We start from the raw sequence: 24,365 nt of genomic DNA, 5'->3' as shown, positions 1-24,365 counted from the left end.
TAAAAATAGGCTGATCAAGAAAAGAGTGCTAGAGTGGTAGATATGAACTCAAATTATAGAATTGCCACACAATATTATTCTTTTAATATGATTCAATAGCGCACAAATGACTGTATGCCTAATCTGGTTTTGCTGCCTAATATCTCTTGGCAAGAAAAAACATATTTCCAGTAGGCTGGTTTTGTTTTGCTTGTTTGTGTCTGATGGAATGACTAAATCATCTGATTATATAAATGTTTGGAATCTCATATGAAAAAACATTATGATGTAATTCTGTTTGACAAGCATTACATTTTAACACTTTGCAAACAGCATTGTCGTATGAAACAAATTTTAAACTTGATTATTTTATTGTGCAGGCTGGAATTTTTAGTATGTATGGATGTGAAGAAGGGTTTGCAACTGGTGGAAGAGATGGCTGCATTCGACTGTGGGATATTGATTTCAAGCCAATAACTAAAATTGATCTCAGGGAGACTGAGCAAGGATATAAAGGTAATACTATTTTTTTTATAAAGATTTTGCTCTTGATTTGTACAAATATTTTATTTGTAAATTTGTTGGTAGAAAATAGGTATGGTAGGAAAATGTTTTTATTCTTTCAGAATTATTTTACTGTGGCCATAAGGAATTAATAGAACCAATGCATGTTTTGGAATCGCTGAAACCATTTCATTTAAGTGTAGTTCACAATACTTGTAGAGATTGGTTAACAGAGGGGCATATCACAGGTCAGTGGTAGAAGGGACCTTGACCCTCCTAACTGTGCCCTTAGGCCACAACTTCTTCCTGCCTTGGCACAACTTCTGACTATTTGTTACATAGTACTTCCTGATACTATCATTCAATTTCCTGGGCAAATGCATATACCAAATACATATATACATATAACAATTCCCTTTCCCCAGGAAATTGAATGATAGTATCAGGCTTTAATGCCCGATTTCTTTTTGGTCTCAAAACAGTTTTGCCAGCAAGGATGGAGTTGAGGGGAACCCAAACAATTTTCTTCCTTCCACCACTCTCTTGAATCTTGGGTTTTGCAGTCAATAAGTTCTCCACTGCTTGTCTACTCGAGCATCTGGGATAGGTGAATTGCGTGAATGTGGAATTTTGTTTTTACTTGGTGAATGGCTGAATGAGTGTACTATGCCGGAGTGAATGAGGATTTCAATTTGTCCATTTGCCATAGTATTATGCCAGTTTGTTATTATGTTACAATTACGTTACAAAAGCAGTTTATTTGTTGAATGTTGCTACTGTACCATTGGCTGTAACATGAATGCATATCTGGATATACAAGGTATAGTTCTGGAAATTAATATAAGTATGGGTGTGCCTTCTCAAGTGGAGGAGTACCATTCAGTTTCTAGTGTTCTTGGAATGAAACAATGAACTGTCAATGAGATAATGCAAGAGATAGATTGATAGATATAGATATATAGATACACACACATAAAAATAAGAGGAGAGGGTTATTGCATTGTACCTGGAATTTTCATCAAACTTCTAAGGGAACCAATACTTTTCTTCCAAGAATAAAATAACATCTGTTCTTTCTTGTTATTCCAACAAAGTCTAACCAAACCAAAGCAACAAAAATAAAAAAAAAAACAAGTTAATCTCCCCTGTATTTTCTATCACATAAGGGTGTATTGTCTTCTATTCACATATCTTTCAGAATTTGATTTGGTAAAATCTGACAGCTTGAGACAATTGAAGCATAATTGTGGCCATAGCCCCCATTTTTGCAAAAACTGAGATGTGCCTATAAAGAAACATTATGTTTTAAAGCTTCAAGGGGAACACCGAGCAAGAAATAGGCTACTGGACAATATTGGTACAGCACAGTATATTTGTTGTAACTTACATGTATTTGAGGGAACTTCTAGTAATATGAATTAAGATAAATATCTGAAACATACACTCTCAGCTAATGTTTAAGAGTTGCTGTGCAATTGCACTGTCACAATGAATTAGAAGATTGTAAGAGTTTCTTTCCCATATGTCTTGAGGGCCCTCAATCAAAGCCAGTAAGCATCAATATGGCTGTAGACCCTTCCATTAATGTCCTTCGAGATTTTATCTTATCTTATTATTAAAAGAAGGATTTCTTATTTAAAAAGAACCATAATAGGAAGCTAGTAGAAAGAAGTATGCTAAATGAAGAGCCATTGTTTTATTTATTTTCAATAATATTTTGGATATATTCTTTGATACTAATATAAAGCAAGACAGTGGATTATTCTGAAATATTGAAGAGGTTTTTTTTAAAAAAAAATATAGAGATGACATAAAAAATAGTCTACAGAGATAAGGATAACATCCTCAAGTGCATCCCACCCCAGTTCGTGCCATATCTTCTTTTGCTAACAAATTTAAACTCAGTTTCTGCCTGTTCCCTGTGCTCTCCTCTCCAGTCTAAGCTTACCCTTTGTTCCTTCTTCCCAGACCAAGGCACAACCTATCTAAATCGTCATTTAACCGTACACTCAGTCCACACACTCAATCCATTGCCCCAAAGTCTTGGACACACTTTCCCAAGTATTCCATAACCTCTAGGGAATGCAGGTTTCTCTGCAGAGAAGGAACACTAGGCCTCACAGTTCACTTACTTTCCAAAATGGATGAGGTCTCAAACCTCAAAAGGTGAAGAAGGCCAAGGAAATACAATCTTCCCATGTTCAAGCAGGACCTCAGTCAGACATATCCATTGACTGTGACAGTGAACAGTGTGAATCTTCTGACAACACTTATGTTTGAGGAACCGTGGGAGTGGGCATTCTGTAGCACAGTAGGAGTCTTGGGATTGTGGGCAATATAGTTAGCAAATAAGACTTGGCTTTATGGATCACCAAAAACTGACATTGCCCTTCCCCAAATCAAGCCTAACCCCATCCTTCTTCTTAATGTAGTAATTCCGTTAAGTGAGTTAAAAGGATTATAGCGGGGTAGGCCCCTTCTAAATATCAAGTATGGGTGTTCTGTGGCTTTGGATGATATTTGCCAGTGGCATGCTGGGTGATAAGACTCTGGTCAGCAATTCCCAATGTTGTAAGAATGGCCAATTAACTCCTTTTACCCCTAAAAGAGGTTCCAGGGGTGTTGAGAATCCCAAAAAACAGGACAAGATCAGGGCCCAGGGTATGGAGTTCCTGGAGATGGTGGATGATGGGTTGGAGCAAGCTTGCTCCCATCACCAATGTTTCATCTCTCGGTGGGGACTGTACCCTGAACTTAAACCAACCCCAAGCCCTAAGGACAAAACCCCAACAATCCAGATAAAACAGGGGGTGGAACAAAGGGAGAATGGGCCTCTGCGACAATTGAGGGAAGGGAACTATATGTTGAGAATACTGGAACTAGGCCAGAGTCTAATTAATCAATCTGACCCTGCACTAGGTCAAAAATGCTGGTTGTGCTTGTCTACTGCTCCTTCATCTTACCATGCTGTCTCAGTTGAGCCAGATCTTTGGGCAAAGACCAGGACCACACTAGCCTTCGAGAAGGATGGCAGATGGAGAATCCAATCAGTGGAAGCAAAGTTGCATGGTGACTTTTACAGTGCATTAAAAAAGCTGGGTATTAGCTGCCTTCCCATAGTTGGCCCTATAACTGTTGGTGTGGAGGTCCTAGGGCTTCCCTCCTTGTGTGTCAAATTAATCCAGAACCTGGCATTCCTGTAGGGTCACTGGCTAAAGAGCAATGTCCATCAGAATTATACCTTAGCCCTAGAGAGACACTTACGGATGTAAAACTAAACCTCAGCATTTCTCCTTCTGCCCACAACCTCTTCCAACAGAAGGTCACCTTCTCGCTTCTGCCACCTTTCACCATTATCAGATGGGGAGGGGATTTGACGACTGAAAAATGCCCAAGGCCATTTCAGCCACCCCGATTCCCAATTTGGCTCTCGATTCAATCTGTCAGAGGATTATGTTTTCACTTTCCTCCTGGAAACACCAGTTTCCATTATCTCTTTGAAGGACCAGTTCTCAGGGATAAGTGAAAGGACCCTAAGCAAGAAGTTCCATTAAAACCACTAATTGGCATGTTCATGGTGGGGACCTTGAAAGCCTGGACAAATGAAAAGAGCCCCCGAGCACATGCCTTTTCTATGAACATAGCTGTGTGTCTAGGAGAAAATGGAGTCTTCTTCTTATGTGGAAGACATGCGTATGTATGCTTACCTTTCAACTGGACTGGAACATGTACCCTGGTACACCTACTCTCCAAGATGGGTGTTGTCAGTGGGGAACAGACTCTCCCTGTTCCTCTCATGGGACATGTTCAGAAAAGAGTGCCACTATAATCCCACTGTTAGTGATCCTGGAGATGGGAACATCAGTTGGAACCGGTGTAGGTGGGTTAGCACACTCTACAATACAGTTTAAGCAATTATCTGAGGAATTTCAACAAAGCCTGAATCAAATTGCTGGAACTTTGGTTGAGGTCCAGGACCAAATAGACTCCATGGCTTCAGTGGTTTTGCAAAACCGGCATCCCATAGACCTCCTGACAGCTGAGAAAGGTGGTTTGTGTATATTTCTGGGAGAAGACTGTTGCTTCTATATGAATAAGTCAGGTGTAGTCAGAGAGATTGCCAGAGATTTGCAGGTCAGGGCATCCAAGATTGGACAGAGGTTGCAGGGAACAGACACATGGTTCTCTTGGTTGCCTGGTACCAGTTGGATCAAACAGATGCTGTTTTTGTTGTTATGTGGAATATCAGGCCTAGCTTTTGTTCCATGCGTAACACCTCTACTCAGACAATTAGTTATGAAGTCAATAAAGAAAATGAGGGTTGAAAAAGAGTTAGTTATGCTAGAAGACCTTATTGAAAGTAGGTTCACCTCTGACCAATTAGGGGAAGGTGAAGATCTCAGACAAAGGATGGATAAGACCCTGGGGATTGGAGAGAGCGCCTGAGGAGGATGAGATCTGAAGGTTGCTATACATATATATTACTTGCTGATGTTACATGATATCACTATCTTGAACTGATTGTGTTATGCCAAATATTATATGCTTGTGTTGCTGATCAAAAACTCTATAATGGGTAAGACTCAATTGAAGCTAAAAATAGAGTCTTAAAGGGGGGGAATAAGGCAGGATATAAAGTAAATTAAAATATAAAAGTAAGACATGACAGAAAGAAGAAATAAAGACCTGCTTTTGAGGTGTGCAAAAACAGGAAATGTTAAAAGCCAAAACCGCAGGTTCAGCTACAGTTCACACATATGACCCAAGAGTACAAGCTAGCCACAAGAACTTACTGGAACAAGTTAAGCAAGATTTGTAGTAACAGGAACTACAAACCCATCAGCACTAGCATGTTATATTCTCGTGTTCTGCTGCTTTTGAAAAATATATAAAGGCTGTCTTTTCTATAAGTTGTTCATATGTTCAAATGGCTGTCTTCCCTTAATTTGCTCTGAACCTGGTACCAATAAAGCCACTTCTTTTGATTCCAATATCTGAGTTCCTTAATTTCCTGCAACATAATGTTCAGTATCTTGGTCAAAATTTAGTCACAGCACGTATTTGTTAAATAAGAGATATAGATGCTGCAAGGTTTTCATGTTAATATACGTATATCCTGACATGATTAGGAGAGTGAGAGAAAATTGACATGTTATATAGAAATACCTTCTTTTTCCTTCAGAAAGCTGATTAGATTGTCATGATTTATTTATGAATGTCAATAACACCTACTGTGTCTGTACAATAGCATATCTTCTCAAAGGGCATCTGAAATGTATTCCTGTTTTAAAGATAATGGAAGTTAATTTAAAAAGGATATTATTATGAGAGATTTATTAAATCAATGCCATTTATTGGTGCTACAGCTGTATATAAAGAATGCTAAAAATCCCAGATATTCAAAGAAACGTGGAGATACAGAACCTATAAACCATTTATTCAAATTGGCTAATTAAACAGGATTATATTTGTGGAGTATATTGTACTAGAATTCTTTCCTGGTTTTTTTGTATCAAAAAAGGGAATTAAGTGTGAAAGAGGAAATCTCCACCTCTCAACTTCTGAATTCATCTGTTCCATCACCACATATTCTTTTGATTATAAGCATAGTTGTCTACACACATACATTGTGTATACATAAACATAATTGTGTAATCCATATTCCTAGTTTTTCTGCTTTTCTGCTGCTAGATCACATAATTTTTTTTTGAAATTCTGGTAGCACTTTTTCACGCTAACTAATATTATTAAAAGACATAATATACGGTACGCTTTTGTGAGCTACAACTCACTTCATCAATGGCTAAATCAATGTTGGATTTAAATTGAAATTAGATGGGAGGTAACGGAAGAGAAAGATAAGGTTTTGTGCAGATGCAGGTTGCAAGTGAGATAGATGACGGGAACATTATCAAATAACAATTGTAATATATTCAAAGTCCATTCTGTTTGCTGAGGTCTTCTATAATAGCCTGAAGCTTTTTCATGAACACTATATGAATTTAGCAGCTTCTCACTCCATTGTGCTGACAAAACTTGTTTGTTTGTTTCACCAAAATGGGTACTCATAATGAAGTGCCCTGGAAAGTTGCGATGCTCCCATAATACCTTGTCCTTCTTTTGAGTCTTAATGTCAACTTTATGTCAATTTATTGTACAAAGTTTATCCCATTTGCCTAGGGCAGTGTTTCTCAACCTTGGCAACTTGAAGATGTCCGGACTTCAACTCCCAGAATTCCCCAGCCAGCGAATTCTGGGAGTTGAAGTCCGGACATCTTCAAGTTGCCAAGATTGAGAAACACTGGCCTAGGGTAACCAGACGTCCCGCATCTGGCGGGACAGGCACGACTTTTCATCATTTTTCCTGCGTCCCGCCCGGTTCTTATTTTGGCGCTCGCTGGCTCCCCCGCCCATCATCAGCTGCCACTAGCTCGCTCATTCCATTCCCCCATCTATTCTATCTACACTAAAAATCTAAGCCAGCCCAGCCTGCCGCTCACTGATTCTCTGGAGTCCGCTTAACACGCCGCATGAGTCCCCCGCCCATCCGTTGCCGCTCGCATGGGCAGGGTAGCATAGTGAGTGAGCGGGCGGATGGGCGGGAAGCAAGCTTGCCTTTCCAGCTCCACTTCCGGACAAGCCGTGGGAAAGCCTCCGCGAAAAGAGCCACCTGGGGCCGTCGCTTCTTCTCCGAACTCAGAGTAAGTGACGGGCGGGGCGAGTGAGTGGGCGGATGGTGGTGGGATCGCCGCTGCACTGCAGCTGACTCACCCCGGGCTGGGCGGGCTGGGAGGCTCTGGGTGTCCAGGCGGGAAGAGCACAGAGGAAGGCAGAGAGGCGCTCGACGCAACTCTACTATTTCTGCTGGAGGAGCCCCTAGATAGGGAAGGCGGGTGGCGGGGTGGAGCAAGGGAGCGCAAGCGGCGAATCCCGGGCTCATATGCAGATGGAGCTCTCCAGGCACAGGAGCGCTGGAAAAGTGCTCCGCTCATGCACCCACCGGGACGGAGCACGCTCGCTCGCTCCAGCCCTGCCTGCCGGCACGACTTTAAAATGCTGGCTTGCCGCTTGCCTTCCACGTCGGCCCGCGCGGAAGGCAATCCAGCCCTTTCAAAGTCATGCCGGCAGTTTAGAACTCGCCCGCCATTCAGCGAAACATCTTTTGCTGAATGGCAGCTGAGGGGCACGCTAAAGTGCCGGCATGAGTTTGAACGGCTGGCTTGCCGCTTGCCTTTCACGTCAGCCCGCGCGGAAGGCAATCCAGCCCTTTTAAAGTCATGCCGGCAGTTTAGAACTTGCCCGCCATTCAGCGAAACATCTTTCGCTGAATGGCGGCCGAGGGGCACGCTAAAGTGCCGGCATGAGTTTGAAGGGCTGGCTTGCCGCTTGCCTTCCACGTTGGCCCGCGCAGAAGGCAATCCAGCCCTTTCAAAGTCATTTTCACACTTAGCGACTGTTGCAGCATCCTCATGGTCACGCGATCAAAATTTTGATGTTTGGCAACAGATTCGTATTTATGATGGTTTCAGTGTCCTGGGGTCATGTAATTGCTTTTTGTGACCTTTTGACAAAGTCAAATGGGGAAACCAGATTCACTTATGTTACTAACTTATCAGCTGCAGTTATTCACTTAAGAACTGTGGCAAGAAAGGTGGTATAATGGGCTTAGTGACCAAAGTTACAATGGCATTGAAAAAAGTGACTGATGACCATTTTTCACACTTAGCAACCATTTTCACACTTAGCGACCGTTGCAGCATTCTCATGGTCACGTGATCAAAATTTTGATGTTTGCCAATAGTTACAATTTATATTTGTAAATTTTAGTTATGTTGAAATAAAAAAATATTACAATACTATTTTTGCGTTGTATGAAAATTTTTGTTGCTCCGTATAAAAATTTTAATCAAGCCCCCCCCCCCTCCCGGTCAAAGGTGTCCCTCTTTACCAATCTGAAAATCTGGTCACCTTACATTTGCCTAATGTAGAATCCAAAGGGATGTTGCAGGCAGATGATGTTATATATCACTTTAGAGGAAGAATGTGTCAGTGTCTTTCTGTGAAGTTGTTGAGTCTATGATGGTACTGTTGGTATAAATGTGGGAGCAAAGAAGACATCTAGATTTATTGCATATGTTAGTATCGTCCCATTGTATCTTGTTATTGTAAATATCTGTTTCAGATTAGGTGGTTGCCTCTATTTAAGTATGGGTCTGCCATCTAGTGCCTAAAAAGTAGTGTAATTGTCCAGTATGTCTAGTCATCAACGCTATGTTGATAAATGTGTAACAACCGGCTCTCCAGCTTCATTGCTGCGACTGTACTGCACCACGTGCTTCCAAACAATTGTTCAGCAAGCTAGGTGGTCTGCTCTCAAGCTTCTTGTAAAATTCCAGAAAATTTAACACTTGGCTTTTGTAAGCTGCCATGAGTTATGTCTAGCACATCACCAGCTGGAGCATAATAATAATATATTGGTGTATGGCTCACATGATTTGCACATACAGCCTAGATTGTTAGTAATATAATTAAAGGAGACCATGTGATTTGTAAGTGCTGTGCAGAAATATCAATGAAGGCAGATTTTTATTGATTTATTTATAATATTCTTACTTAATTCCCCATCATTTTATTGTTTTTAATAATACATTCCCTAGAGCACAGAAACAATTAATAACATATAGCAATATTAAAATATTATATTTAAGAAATATTACGTAATTTAGAAAACAGTGATAGAAAACAGCCAACTTATTCAATCTCTTTTAAATGTAAATGTGGAATTATAATTCCAATTATAACTTCATTTTCAATATTTTTATTGTTCATATCTTGAAAACTCAAGGTAGATCACCACAATACAAAGTACTTCAATCTTTATTATGGCTCTAAAATTTTGCAGTTTCCTCCATCTCTATAACTTCAGCAAAGTTTGGCCACTTCCAAGGTGGTCCTCTCATGTCTTCTATATTTCCCCACATGGGAATTTATGTCAATGTATTGTGCAATGATTAACCCTGCCCCCTTCAGTTTATATACTTGAGAGACCGCCTCCTGCCAATTACCTCCTCGCGACCTATTAGATCACACAGATTAGGCCTCCTCCGAGTTCCATCCGCCAGTCAGTGTCGACTGGCAACTACGCGGAGGAGAGCCTTTTCAGTAGTAGCTCCGACCCTTTGGAACGATCTCCCCGTGGAGATTCATACCCTCACCACCCTCCAGACCTTCCGCACAGCCCTCAAGATCTGGCTATCCCGTCAGGCCTGAGGTTAAAGATTGTAATCCGTCCCCACCCGAATGATGAATGTTGTTTCTATTTTTAATTATGTATTGTTTTTATATGTCATTGTGTGTATTCCCTTCCCACAAGTTGTAAGCCGCCCTGAGTCCCTCTAGGGAAAAGGGTGGCCTATAAATAAACTTTCCATTCCATTCCATAGGAAAATTGTCCCTGATTTGAGAACTACTTTGTATTTTCAGAACCAACTCTTGAGTTTTAAAAATCTTCATTCTGGAATTATTTTTTTCATATGTTGCATTAGCAGATATCTCCTACATCATAATCTGTTGGTTTTATGGCATAATTTGAATGGTTGTTATGTATTCTGTCTTTTACACATGTATGTATTCTGTCTTTCACACATGTCCATATATTCTTACATAATACGAGGTGTGTGTGTGTGTTCATGTATACCCATGCAGACACGTGTATCTGTGCCTACACATGCCCTTGGTTCTCAATCCATGGAACAGAAACATTGTCTTTAAGCCTAAATTAAGAAACAAACAGATTACTGACTCCTATTACACTTGTGATCACTCTGGAAGCATCTAATTTGCAACTATGAGAATCAGAATATTGATAACTACACTATGGGATTGCTCCAAGTTGTGTTTTTCTTATGTTTAATCTGTCTTTTTCTGAGACGTCTTTATTAGAATTTGAACTTAAAATTAAGTCCTACTGCTAACTAATTCTCCATGGAATACAAAAATTTATAGTTTTATTAAAATACTATATAAAAATTGAGAGGGTTTTGCCTATTTCGTATATCTGTATAACATCTGTTTATTATATTTTAGGAAGGAGAGTGATATGATGAAACAGATTGCAAACCTGCCAGCAATAAGAATTAATAGTTGTGTAGTACTTGTCCATATGTACTGTTAACATAGTTAATACTGTAACCAAGATACAGAAATGAGCATCTGCTTCACTATTACATAGCAATAATCAGTTATAGTCCTTCAGGGAAAAATGTTATCTATGTGTACATAAGTATTTGCTGCTATAGAAACTGGAGATTGAAAAATATTGTGAAAAAGTATAGACAACTGCATATTAAAGCATACTAATAGGCAAATCATATTGAATCAGAAAATTAGCATTAGGTTATTGTCTATGCCAGTTTGTCATGTTTTGATTTTGTCCATCTGGGCATGCCGGTTTTACTACAGGTTCGCAACCCATGTGCTTCGCATGTGCATGCACTGTTCAATGTAAATGGTTCTGTCCGTATACGTAGAACAATTTACAGTGAACTGTGCACATGCAGTCACTGAAATCCAAAATGGCGGAGGCCCAGTGGCAGCAAGCGAACCAGTTCAGGAACGTGGCAGGCCTCGTTTGCTGCCGGTCCTGCGACCCAGGTCTGACTTCCACTACCGGTTCAGCCGAACCGGCAGCAACCCACCTCTGCATCTGGGTAGTGTCTGACAGCCCTTCAGTCTCCTTTCTCTATGTTGTAGATGTCTGGTGTTACAAAAGAAACTTGATGGATTATGTTGGACTTTGGGGAAAGAATCTCATTCAATTTGCATGCCAGAATTCATGCTTTGGATATAAAACAACCTAGATTTAAAGGATCAAGTAGCAACTAATAGAAAAGCCTTGAACCTGGAAATTGGTTATTAGTCAGAGTAAATGATACAGGTCTACTCTGAGCTATAGTAGTTTCCTGCATACCTCATTGTTAGTGTTAGAAAAATGTGTAACTGTTTCAGCAGTCACTGAACTCATTTATTACATTTAAAATGTTATTATCAAAATCTCCCTATTATTGACTTTAAAAGTGCAGGATAATACAGTACATGCACATATATAAACAAGCAAGAATGGACGAGTTAGCATGTCATGAGTAATTATTGCTTTGAACAAGTAGTTCAAGAGGAGTTGAGTTGGAAAGACTATCATATTCTTCCTGCTACCAATTTTCATAAAACCCCATGCTCCAAAGAGCAAAGAGTGGAACCACAGTAAATAATGGTTGTGAATGACTAAATTTTGCAAAATGGGGTGTGTGTGTGTCCATTGGTACTTGGATCACAATGTTACGTTATCTTCCTGCAGATTTTGGCAGTCCTCTGCAGATATTGCTGCATGCCTGGCTATCCTGATATCATCTCCTTGAAAAACTGTAGAGTAAAGTATCATGATCAGAATGTCATTCTAGTGTTCACATCTTCTGGTTGTTTCTTTCTATAGAGTCCTTAGAATTAAGCCTCTGCTATTCCATGACTGTCTGCCTGCACCTAGGGATGGACCCACTGTTTTTTCCAATCCCTACCAATAAGTAAACAATGCTTTCTGAGTCCATCAAGTCTAGCCTTATTATTTTTGCTTAAAAACTCTTTTTATTATTTTTAAATGACCTGTGAAGTGTTTACCATTGATTCTCCTAAAGTGAAGCATTTTATTTCCTATTGCATTCCAAAGAAGGCAAGTTACAGGTGTTTTTAAAACTTCTACTGAAAAGTAATAGGGCTTCACAATACTTAACCTAAGGTGGATTCTGCCCACTACAAATAATTTATTCATTAATATACAAAGATTATTCTGTCCTTTCTCAGGTTTATCTATCCGAAGCGTGTGTTGGAAAGCAGATCGGCTTCTAGCAGGAACACAGGACAGTGAAATATTTGAAATTATTGTGAGAGAAAGAGACAAGCCAATGCTTATAATGCAAGGTCACTGTGAAGGCGAGCTCTGGGCTCTGGCAGTCCACCCCAAAAAGCCATTAGTTGTTACTGGCAGTGATGATCGATCTGTGCGGTAAGGCAACAGCATGTATCCCTAATGTTTCACCACAGTTCTGTTGGGAAATCCTCATGACTTTGAAGATTACGATGCTGGTGATCAATTAATGGGAAGAAGGCAAATTAAGCAATATTCAGCTAGATGTTTTATTTATTTTTTAAGTTATATATTATTTATTCCAGCATTGATATTCTAGTTTATTAGCCAAAGAATAGATAATTAAAGTGCAAGTATTTTTAATAAATGTGTTCGTTAAAAGTAGTGTTAAAATATATGAAAGCTGTGAAAATGATTGTATCTCTCTCCCCAAAACTACCTCACACAATTGCTGTTGTGAGGAAAATTGGAGATAGCATTCTATATGTTGCCTTGAGATCCTGAACAAAGATGGGATATAAATCAACAAATAAATACAAATACAGTAATTATGTGATTAATATTAACATGATTAATAGTTAAGATACCTGTATAATTTAGTGCCATTTTCAAATCTGATAAACATTCCCTATACCTCTTCATTCCATTTATAAATAAAAAATAATGAATATAATCACATTGTGATGAAATGATTTCTCATTTCGTTCTCATGTTGAACTGCAAACTACCCAATCCCTTTTTATTTTAATCTGTTCTGTGAACCAGATAAACAGAAAATAGAATGGGAGAGATGCACATAAAGTTTGGAGTAATGTCTCTCTGGCCAAAAAAACAATACATGAATGCCACATTGTAGTGATTAACAGACTTCTTTCATTTTTCCTTTCTTTTGAAGCTTATGGAGTCTTGCTGATCATGCTTTGATTGCCCGATGCAATATGGAAGAAGCTGTGCGGAGTGTATCTTTCAGCCCTGATGGATCTCAGCTGGCTCTGGGAATGAAAGATGGCTCTTTTATTGTTCTGAGAGTGAGGTAGGCTTGTTTCCTGCCTTTAAAAAAATAATTCAGAACAAATCTGAAGTGTATTAATGAAATTTTTGAGAATTGTTTTATATATTGTTGGCCTGAATAAGACACAATAGGCTGGTACAACATATTTTGAAAGCTTGAGGATAAGTTTTCTGAAAAAATTTACATGGGTCAAGCCAGTGATAGGATTCATTTTTTTTATTACTGGTTCTGTGGGTGTGGCTTGGTGGGCATGGTATGGGTTTGGGAGGCATGGCTTGGTGAGCATGGCAGAGGAAGGATACTGTAAAATCTCCATTCCCTCCCCACTCCAGGGGAAGGTTACTGTAAAATCCCCATTTCCTCTCGATCAGCTGGGACTCAGGAGGCAGAGAATAGATGGGAGTGGGGCCAGTCAGAGGTGATATTTACCAGTTCCCTGAACTACTCAATATTTCCACTGCCGGTTCTCCAGAACTGATCAGAACCTGCTGAATACCTCAAGCACAATATATAAAATTAGTAATTGTGATCTGTATACCAGAATTCATCACTTAGAGTTTATGGTAAGCCAATGCAATTTTTCTAAACTAGAAATTAATTTTAAATTAGAACAAAATCCAACTACCATGATGAATAGACCTAATCTATCTTTATATATCTTTTTGCATCCCTAGCCTAGATGCTTTAATTCTGGCTTATTAAATCATAGTTTTTTAACCAGATCTCATTTGTTACCTGTACCTAAACTACATGATAATATTCTGCTACAAAGCAGATATATACTACTTTTGAAGAACACATTCTGTTGAGTTTAATAGGTCCTTTTAACTACATATGTATTGGATTGCCCTTTAAGAGCATGTTTGTGCAAAGTAGAATCTGCATACCACCATCTTATCATTTTTCATTTGCACAACCACTGCTAATAATGTTTTCAACACTCTGCAGAGATATGACAGAAGTTGTTCATATCAAAGATCGGAAAGAAGTAATTCATGAAATGAAGTTTTCACCAGATGGCTGCTATCTTGCAGTGGGTTCTAATGATGGTCAGGTAGATATCTATGCAGTTGCTCAGCGGTATAAAAAAACTGGAGAATGCAGCAAGTCTTCTAGTTTTATCACTCATATTGACTGGTCTCTAGACAGTAAATTCTTGCAAACAAATGATGGTGCAGGAGCACGCTTCTTCTACAGGATGCCATGTAAGTAAATATTTCTTCATTGCATGTGTTTAATTTTAATGAGCAGTACATAAAATGTTTAATCAATATACTCCAGAGTTAGGACTGTGTGATTACTTAAGCATTATTTATAAGCATTATTTCCCACTAACCTATCTTTCTCTATATTGTCTCTCTCTATATATTATCCTCTCTCTCTTTCTCTTTCTCTCTCTCTCTCTCTCTCTCTCTCTCTCTCTCGCTCTCGCTCTCGCTCTCGCTCTCTGGCTCTGTCTGTCTGTCTTCTATATGCATCTATTTAGCTGTCATCTATCATCTAGCTAGTGAAGGAACTTAAACCAGAGCATGGGGAAACATATATATCTCTTTAACCTCCAAAGATGAACAGGGGTGTGTGTGTATGTGTGTGTGTAGTAAATACAAACAGCCAAATACATTAGCTAAAAATCATCAGTTTCACCACTGTATATGAATTTTCTTAATTTTAAAGTTGTACATTATTATCTTTAAAACTAATTTTTTAAAATTTATGTTTAAAATTATGCTAAAGTTTACATCATTGCATATTGATGTAAAGAAATATAATAAAACTATTACTAAAGTTAGAAATAATTACTGAAATTTATTGGAATTGATGGGCATAACAATGGAAAATAGATTTGACTATGAAAACTGGATTAGCTAATATGAGAATTTATTAGAATTTAGAATAACGATATCAAGTAATAGTATTACATTTTTTTATGCAATTACAATAATACAGTACAATGAAACCTCATTTTAAAGCACTATTTATCAGTTCTGCAATTTTATCATTAGGCAAATGGCAATTTCTGTAATTTTCCTTAATGTTTCATTACACCAGTAAAAGAAATTAGCATATCATAAAATTATGATAAAATTAACATAAATGTAACTGTCTCATCTGAATTAACATTTGATATAATGGAGTTTATACATATATCTCTGGTTAGATGTTGTGTTAGAGAGAGAAAAGGCCATGACAGAGAAGGCACACTTCTTTGGTTGCACAAGATCACATTTTTTGTAGAAGGAACACAGAGTGCACTAACTTGGACCGATGAGCAGGAATAATGGGAAACAGACAATTTGTCAAATAACTAGGCTCTGTGCCACTAAGGACTTTATAGGTTTGAATCAGCATCTTGAATTGCAGCCAGAAGTCAAACAATAACTAATGCAGTTTGTGCAGCAGCAATGACTCATTAGCATAGTGATGAGTAACTGTTCCTGCCTGTACCCTTGCTTTTTAAACCAACTGTAGCTAGATGGTATACAAGAGCAGCCCCATATAGAATGTATTGTCATCGTTCAGTTGTGAGGTGACTAGCAATCATCTGAAGAACCTCGTGATTGAGAAAAGGGCACAACTGACACACAAGGTAAACCTACATAAAGACTCTCCTGGCCACACCTATCATCTGCTCTTCAAACAATAACTGTGAGTCCAGTCCAACTTCCAAGTTGCACACTAGTCTTAAATGGGGAAATGCAACCCTATCCCATTCCAAAGATGACAATATTATCAACCCAGAGACCACAATAGACATACAACTCAATCTTCTTGGGATCCTAGCTGAAGTGTTTCTTCCTATTCAGGCCTCCAACTTCACGTATGCAGCCCAAGATTGAAATGCACAATTGATTATTAATAATACTGAACCCTGAAATCACTTCACTCAGTAGTTTCATGTAGATATTAAAAAGTGGGGATCAAAGCATTAAACACTGAGGTACCCCACATGAGTAGATGTGATCTTCTCCCTCTTGTCAACATGGACTGGGGCTGACCATTGAGGAAGGAGATGAACCACTACAACTACTACAAACAAAATGTATTTATTTATTAATCAAATTTATATCACTTCCCATCTCTGAGACTATGGGTGACTTGTACAGTGTGTGTGCATACACATTTAAAATTAGGAAAAATCAGCATTAGTAATAGAGATATTTTAAACTAAAAATATATACAAGCCTTGAAGGGAAGGGAGGGAGGGAGAGTGAGAAATAGTAAAATGTATCATTTTCAGTCAAGAGAAGAGCCATCATATTTAAACTTTCCCCCATGGATTGCTTATTATTGGACACGGAAATAAGGATTTATGAGGCAAAACTTAAAATATCAGTAAAAATAAATGTTGGACGTCAAAACAACATACAGAAATGAATTAAAATTAATTTATTGTAAAAAATAATGTTATTGTATTGTAAATCAAATGATTTGTTGTTACAAATACTGTAAGGGGAAACGATAGGAGAGAATTCATCTGCAAGTGAAAGATGATGAAATATATAAAGACTTAATGAAGGTAGAGATCAAATTCCTTTTCCAGACTCACTGAGATCTTTTTTAATCAAATCTCATCTACAAAACAAATTTGTAACCTAATCCCCATTCTAGGTTTTATTTATACACTAAAGGGAGATTGTGTAAGATTTTTGATAGAGCCGTTTCTTTTTTCTCACAATAGTAATAGTGGTTACCAAGAAGTTCTCATTGTTTCATGATTGCTATGACAGAGGATTTTTTCCCTTAGAGACTTTGACCCAATTCACTGTAGTTGGACTTTTATCTGCTTTATCTGCGGACTTCTTGATACAGATTTTTTTTAAAGAAGAATTTGGATAACCATTTTTGTGAAATAGTACAGGACTTCCTGCTTGAGCAGGGGGCTGGTTTACCTCAAAGATCTCTTCCAACTCCGTTATTCTATTCTGTTCTGTTCAGATAATGATTCAGCTCATTTTCCCCAACACTTACTCTGTCTCTACCTTTTATGTTTTCATTGTCCAACAATATAGGTGTTAAAGTATACAAAATTTGTTAACCTTGTCACTAATTATCTTGGATAATTAGGAGGGAAGTCAGGTGTCATCTTTATTTGTAGTAGCTTGAAACAATCACTTGTGAAAGGGATCAGCAATAGGTTCAACAACTTTCTGTGGATTTGTTGTGCATTTAAAGATGAGTGGATAGCACTCCAACTCAGCAATGGCAAAAGGCCCAAGAGAAAAAAATAATTTCTGGTACGAAGTTGGAAAAGCATTAAATTTTGTGTTCAGATGCTCCCCACACAATATAATTAAATAACTTATTAATTTAAATTTATTTCAGCTGGAAAACATTTGGCAAACAAAGATGAGATCAAAGGAATTTGTTGGGCTTCATGGACCTGTGTGATAGGATCAGAAGTAAATGGAATCTGGCCAAAGTACAGTGATGTTACAGATATTAACTCTGTAGATGGAAATTATAATAATACAGTTTTAGTGACTGGAGATGATTTTGGGCTAGTAAAATTATTCAGATTTCCATGTCTTAAAAAAGGTAAGACATTGTGCCATGCATATATAATGTCTTACTTTATTTGCATTATGGATTATTTGATGTTTTTTCAGTGGCTGAATGGTATTCCTTTAATTTATTTAAATTATTTATGAAAATAATGAAGATGAGATAAATAAAAATGCTCAATCTCTAATATTACAAGTGCTGGCAGAAAATTACCAGACAAATGGACCTATCTTTCTTTTTCATTTTAAAATGTTAGTAAATATTTACAAGCACATTCTAGAAAAATAAAAAAGAGGTGAACTGGAAAAAATTGCAAGCTATATAAAACTAAGCAAAAAAATGAGGTAACTAAATTAATGCTATATAAGAAATTGAATAGTCAATAATAAAAGAAGCAAGTGTAATAAGTATCAAAAGTCAAAATAAATAATTTGGACAGCTCTTTTTAATGACCCATTATTTGAATGACAAAGATGTTGACTGGTTTTTACTGGTTATATAATTCTATTAAAAGGATAATACTGAGAGGTTTTTTGGGGAAACAACCATATTTTTGCCTTGGTTAGTTTACCACATGCCTTAGTGAATCTATTGCAGTAAAAAAAAGAAGTTGCAGCCAAGGAACAGGCCATTTTCAGTAGTTGCATTATGGTTTTGGAGCATCTTTCTCCAATTGCCTTACTTTTTTTTCTAACAAAATGTAGTCAAGAAAATGAAGATTGTCTTCTCATTTTTCTGATATTGCTGTATTCCCAGTTATATAGTTAGTTTTGTCTGATAGAGATAAAGAAAAACAGCCAATGAAAAACAGCTACAAATTGTTCAGTGCAGATTTTAAAAAATAGTGTTCCCTAAAAGTTCCAGAATTTTGAGCAGCAATATTCTGTGTTAGCTTTGTGTCCAGTTGGAACCTTAACCTAATCATAATTTTTACCTAAGATAATATAATAATTAAGAAAGGCAAATTCATTAATGGAGAAACCTAAAAGTTTAACCGATACATTCTGCTTCAGTAGAAAAAACTACTATGGGCACGAGACATTTCTTTTTATTATTATTTATTTAATGTGAGCGCGCCCACATTTGCGAACCGGTAGGGAAAGTAAGTGAAGCCAACCTCTGCCTCATGTAGCAACCATTTGAATATATGACAAAGTAGAACAGATTTGTAATCAAAGCTTGCAATTACAAGTGTCACAGACTCCCATGATGATATGATTACCATTTGCACATTTTAATGGAGAATTTATAGGTTGTGGACATATGGTTTTTCCATTTAGCAACCATTTAGAGATAGGGTTGCCAATTCCAATTGTGGTTGCTAAGCAAGGACTATTTTTAGGATAGTAATAATGACAATGTTCCACATAGTGTTTTTCAATTAGTATTGATTTAAATCTGTTGTTCAATAGATGAAGAAGGATTAAGTAACATAGGTGACCAAATATGTGTTTTACCCAAACTACTAACTATTGGGATATAAAGAACATTTCTGTATATATGGATTGTTTGCATCATGTTTGGAAATTTCATGCAGAGTATAGTAAAAAGTGATTTTATAAAATTTGCAATAACTTTCATGCACATCTGTGTATGTGTTGTGTATATGGCTTGCTTTTTTATGGTGACTTAGTCAGATTTGTTTTCAATTATCTTTATTTTTTAATTTTAGGTGCAAAATTCAGAAAATATATTGGCCATTCTGCTCATGTTACAAATGTCCGCTGGTCACATGACTTCCAATGGGTAATCAGTACAGGAGGTGCAGATCATTCTGTTTTTCAATGGCGGTTTATTCCTGAAGGTGTAACAACTGGAATCCTTGAAGCAGCCCGTATAGGTAAGTCTTTCAGAAGGTTGAAATACAATTAAGCAAAAAGATCCTACTGAGTTAAATAGACCTTTCTTGTCACAATTGTTAAGTGAGTCTCTGTAGTTGTTAAGTTAGTAGCATGATTGTTAAGGGAATCTGGCTCCCCCATTGCCTTTGCTTGACAGAAGGTCACACAAGGTGAGTGTATGATGCAGGGGCAACAGCAACTGTCATACATATGAATCAGTTTCCATCTGTCTGAATTTTGATCACATGACCATGGATGTGTTGCAAGGGTCATAAATATAATAAACGATCATAAGTCACTTTTCCAGTGGTGTTTTAACTTTGAACAATCACTAAATGAACTGTTGTAAATCGAGGACTATTTGTACTGATATTTAACACATACATTGCCTTTTATTTTAATCTCTTCTCTCATCTTGGAAATTTGTGGAAAGGATCACTAAAAAGAGAATCTGCTTATTTAATGTTATGCTTTGTTTTCATTTCTGGCTTAGGTAGCTTTGTATATTTTACTGTCAAGTCAGAAATGTTCAATATGTCCAAGATATTTAGCCAATATTTTAACATGTCAGGACTGAGATTTTACATATCACTCCTGCAGAGATGATATTCTATTTTTTTCACTACCGCTTCGCTCACACGCGGCATGTCTAGGCATGCACAGAAGGTTCGTGATGATGTCAGGGTGGGTGGGCAGAGCCCTGTGCCGCCAGTTCACCCGAACCAGTGCGAACCAGCAGCATACCACCTCTGCTTTCCTGGCACTGGGGATTATTTTAAAAAATATCACTAACTGATTAATATTATTCCATCCCTTCTGCAGAATGTGGCATAGATTCATACAGTGAAGAATCAGATTCTGATTTATCAGATGTGCCAGAATTAGATTCAGATATTGAACAAGAAGCTCAAATCAATTATGTTCGGCAGGTGAGTAACATTGCAGTATCAAATCATTAGATCAGGAACAGTTGAAATGTCATTGCATCATACTGAAAATGAATATCTGGAAAAAATACACTTGTTGGTTCAGTGACATCTGGAGGGAAGATAGAAAAGTCAAGATAGTATTTACAATATTGCAATTGAGGCCTTGTCCTTTTTAAATGTATGCATCATTCATGCAAAAAATACAGGGCTTTAGTTATAATGCTACATCCTCCAACTTGTTTCCATCGTTTTTACACATATACACACACTGCTTAGTCCTGTGGTTACAGGGCAGATTTATTCTGCTCCCTGCAATGCACATTTGTTCAGCATTGTCAATGGGCAGAGAAATATGTTAAATAAATACAGTCTGTGTAATTTAAATAATTACATTATTTGTATCATGACTATTGCAACTTATTTGTGTTAATTAATTGTTGGATCATCTTTTTAATTTAAATAAAAGATAGGAATTATGGTCCATTATATTTCAGAAGAAATATTTTTTTCCATATTCTTATTATAAATTCTTTCCTTCCCAGAATGTTTCCTGATAATTCAGAGAACCTCCAGAAAAAATTCTGCAGTTTAGCTAAATAAGCTAAATAAGTAACACTTTTTATGTGTTAACTATTTACTGCTCCATGTAGTAGATAGATGGCAGGCTAAGTGGGTTAGGTATTCAGTACTAGAAATACATAAATTGTGTACCTGCTTCACATTGGGCAGAAGTTATGATCTTTGTATAGTATTCCACTAGGGGGAACAATATATGTATCTGTCTGTTTTATTTTTAATTTTCATGCACTTTTTGTAAGTAGTTTTGTCTAGCTTTTTTGTTTTTGCATTTTGTTCCTTTTTTTGAGTTTTTTAATATTTCACAAAAAATAAAAAATTGGGGGAAAAGCAATGTCTTCTTTTATGTCTAAGTGCTTGAATACATGACAACAACTTCAAACTTATTTTTATTTTTTTCTGTTTAGTTAAACATTTTGATTACAAGTTTCATTAAATAGATTCAGCCATCACTTGCTTTTAGAAATTGGTTTCGGAAATATTAATGGAAATTTAACACAGGCTTATGACCCTTTGGAAGTCAGAGCGAAGAGGATCTCAATGATGCCATTCCCCCAAAACTGTCTATTCTCTAAAAACCTTTTGTTGGCCTTAATATTTCTTGATCCAGTTTCCCTTCTCTAGAATTCTAAGGAACAGGCTCATTATCTGCAGATATACTGTATGTTATTCCTTGCCAATTCCAATTTCCAATTATAAAATTATAGTAGGACAACCTAGAGGACAACGATTTAAATATGAGCCAGCAGTGTACAGCAGCTGCCAAAAAAGCCAACAAAGTTCTAGGCTACATAAACAGGGGGATAGAATCAAGATCACATGAAGTGTTAATACCACTTTATAATGCCTTGGTAAGGCCACACTTGGAATACTGCATTCAGTTTTGGTCACCACAATGTAGAAAAGATGTGGAGACTCCAGAAAGAGTGCAGAGAAGAGCAACAAGGATGATTAAATGACTGGAAACTAAAACATATGAAGAACGGTTGCAGGAACTGGGTATGTCTAGTTTAATGAAAAGAAGGGCAGACATGATAGCAGTTTTCAAATATCTCAGGGGTTGCCACAAAGAAGAGGGAGTCAAACTATTCTCCAAAGCACCTGAGTGTAGAACAAGAAGCAATGGGTGGAAACTAATCAAGGAGAGAAGCAACTTAGAACTGAGGAGAAATTTCCTGACAGTTCGAACAATTAATCAGTGGAACAGCTTGCCTCCAGAAGTTGTGAATGCCCCAACACTGGAAGTCTTTAAGAAGATGTTGGATAGACATTTGTCTGAAACGGTATAGGGTTTCCTGCCTAGGCAGGTTGGACTAGAAGACCTCCAAGGTCCCTTCCAACTCTGCTATTGTATTGTATTGTATTATATTATTTTTTTCAAACAAGCTTATTTTGTTTCATAGTATAGCAGTCTTCCCCAATTTGGGGAAATTCTACCTGAAAAATATTAGAGTACAAATAATACAGGATAAAAATTATGAAAATTGTAATCTAATACTTTTCAATCATTTAGAGTAGAAGATAATATGATACAGGACAATGACATAGAGCTTTCAAATTACCAAATACTTTATGCTAATACCAGCAAACAAAAAGAAGCAACTGGAATTACTTGATTAAAAGTTTATAATTAAAAATTTTCTTCTCTGTTTTTTGCAGGTTTACAAAGAAGATCTACCTCAATTGAAACAACAACGTAAAGAGAAAAGCCACTCAGTGCCCTTCCTTAAGAGAGAGAAAGCCCCTGATGACAGTTTAAAGCTGCAATTTATACACGGGTATAATACACTTTCAACAGTAATTCTTTTAGTAGTTTACTCAAAGAAAAAGATAATCCATTGTTAAACAAAAATAAACTTTAAATTTAAAGTCTATGCATGGAGTTAAGAATTGAAATGGGTAAAGTGAGACACTGATTCTTACATTGGAGAAAGCTATTTAGTGATCAAAGGATAGATGACAGAGAACTTCAGAGCTGAAAACTGAGTAGCCAAAAATTGATTAAATCAAAAAGGAGGGAGGAAGAGTTCCAGGATTTGAACCTATAGGGTCCTGTAAATCAGGCAAGTTGTCTGCATGCTGATACATGCAAATCATCATTGTGAACATGGCTTCCTAATTCTCTATGATAAAGTTACTTCTCTAATTTGTGTACCTGCTTGGGAATGCAGGGCTGAGAGCAAGATGTATAAATTAAGCCTGGTATAAAACTTTGTTGATTATTATAAATGAAGGAATACTGGTTTTCCTGTTCATATTCTCTGCCGTCTGTTAACTCAGAGTTATTCTGTTAACATAGTGTTCATCTGTAGTGGTATCAGGCAGCTTTATTCACTGTCCAGCAGTAGCCACCCAATATTCTACATTTGCTTAGAATGTTCTTTTCTTTAAACTAAGCTATATTTGAGGTTCCTCCCATCCCATGAAAATTTGTTTCCTCATTTTAATGAAATTATGATACATCTTTGCAGGCTTTAAATATTACAATCCTTCCAAGTCTACCCATTTCCCATATGCATAAGGATGGTACTAATCTCAGTACAAAGCCATTGTTATTTTGGTCATTGACCACCATTTCTTTCTTTCTTTTACTCTTTTATTTTATTTCTGGGATTTATTTATCACCTCTGTCAGCTAGAATTTTAGGTAGTATCTAACGTCTAAAATTGATAAAACAGCATAAAAATATATCTAATACATTTTAATACAAATAATACAATAACTAATACTTTTTAATACATATAATACAGACCATATTAACTTTATTGAATTATTGATTTAAATATAAACTGGAATAAATTCAGTGTATATTTAAATCAATATAAATATTCAAACACCAGGTATGTTATTATGCTATCTTAGAGATAATACCATAATATATAATCGTTTATATCCTAATAAATGGAGCATCTTCCCTGCAAAGATAAAATGGATATTCTTTTGAAAGGCACTGAAGACAATGGTTTTGCCAGCGGGCCTGAGAACCCCAGAGTGAGATAGAGGGCATCGTTTGATTGTTGTCACCAAGGGGATGAGAGTTTATTGGGTTTTGTATTTGAAAGCTCCGTGGAGTCACTGTGAGTGACTTGGTGATCTAATTCTTG

General features: G+C 37.0%; 1 protein-coding gene across 2 annotated transcripts in view; it reads left to right on the top strand.

The window, feature by feature from the left end:
• Window positions 1–24,365, top strand: part of EML6 (EMAP like 6) — a 122,663-nt gene that overhangs the window by 34,506 nt on the left and 63,792 nt on the right. For both annotated transcript variants that reach the window (XM_087717517.1, XM_087717516.1), the window contains exons 7-14: window positions 360–495; window positions 12,337–12,538; window positions 13,296–13,433; window positions 14,361–14,617; window positions 17,736–17,948; window positions 19,588–19,755; window positions 20,579–20,685; window positions 22,921–23,039. In XM_087717517.1, coding sequence (XP_087573643.1) covers window positions 360–495; window positions 12,337–12,538; window positions 13,296–13,433; window positions 14,361–14,617; window positions 17,736–17,948; window positions 19,588–19,755; window positions 20,579–20,685; window positions 22,921–23,039 — 1,340 coding nt within the window. The remainder of the gene's footprint in view (window positions 1–359; window positions 496–12,336; window positions 12,539–13,295; window positions 13,434–14,360; window positions 14,618–17,735; window positions 17,949–19,587; window positions 19,756–20,578; window positions 20,686–22,920; window positions 23,040–24,365) is intronic.

Source organism: Thamnophis sirtalis, unplaced genomic scaffold, assembly GCF_051295495.1.
Source record: "Thamnophis sirtalis isolate CommonGarterSnake01/CBP01778 unplaced genomic scaffold, rThaSir2_p1.2 scaffold_6, whole genome shotgun sequence".
Lineage (NCBI taxonomy): Eukaryota > Metazoa > Chordata > Lepidosauria > Squamata > Natricidae > Thamnophis > Thamnophis sirtalis.
Note: the sequence above shows the minus strand (reverse complement) of the source record. Positions and strands in the feature narration are given on the sequence as shown.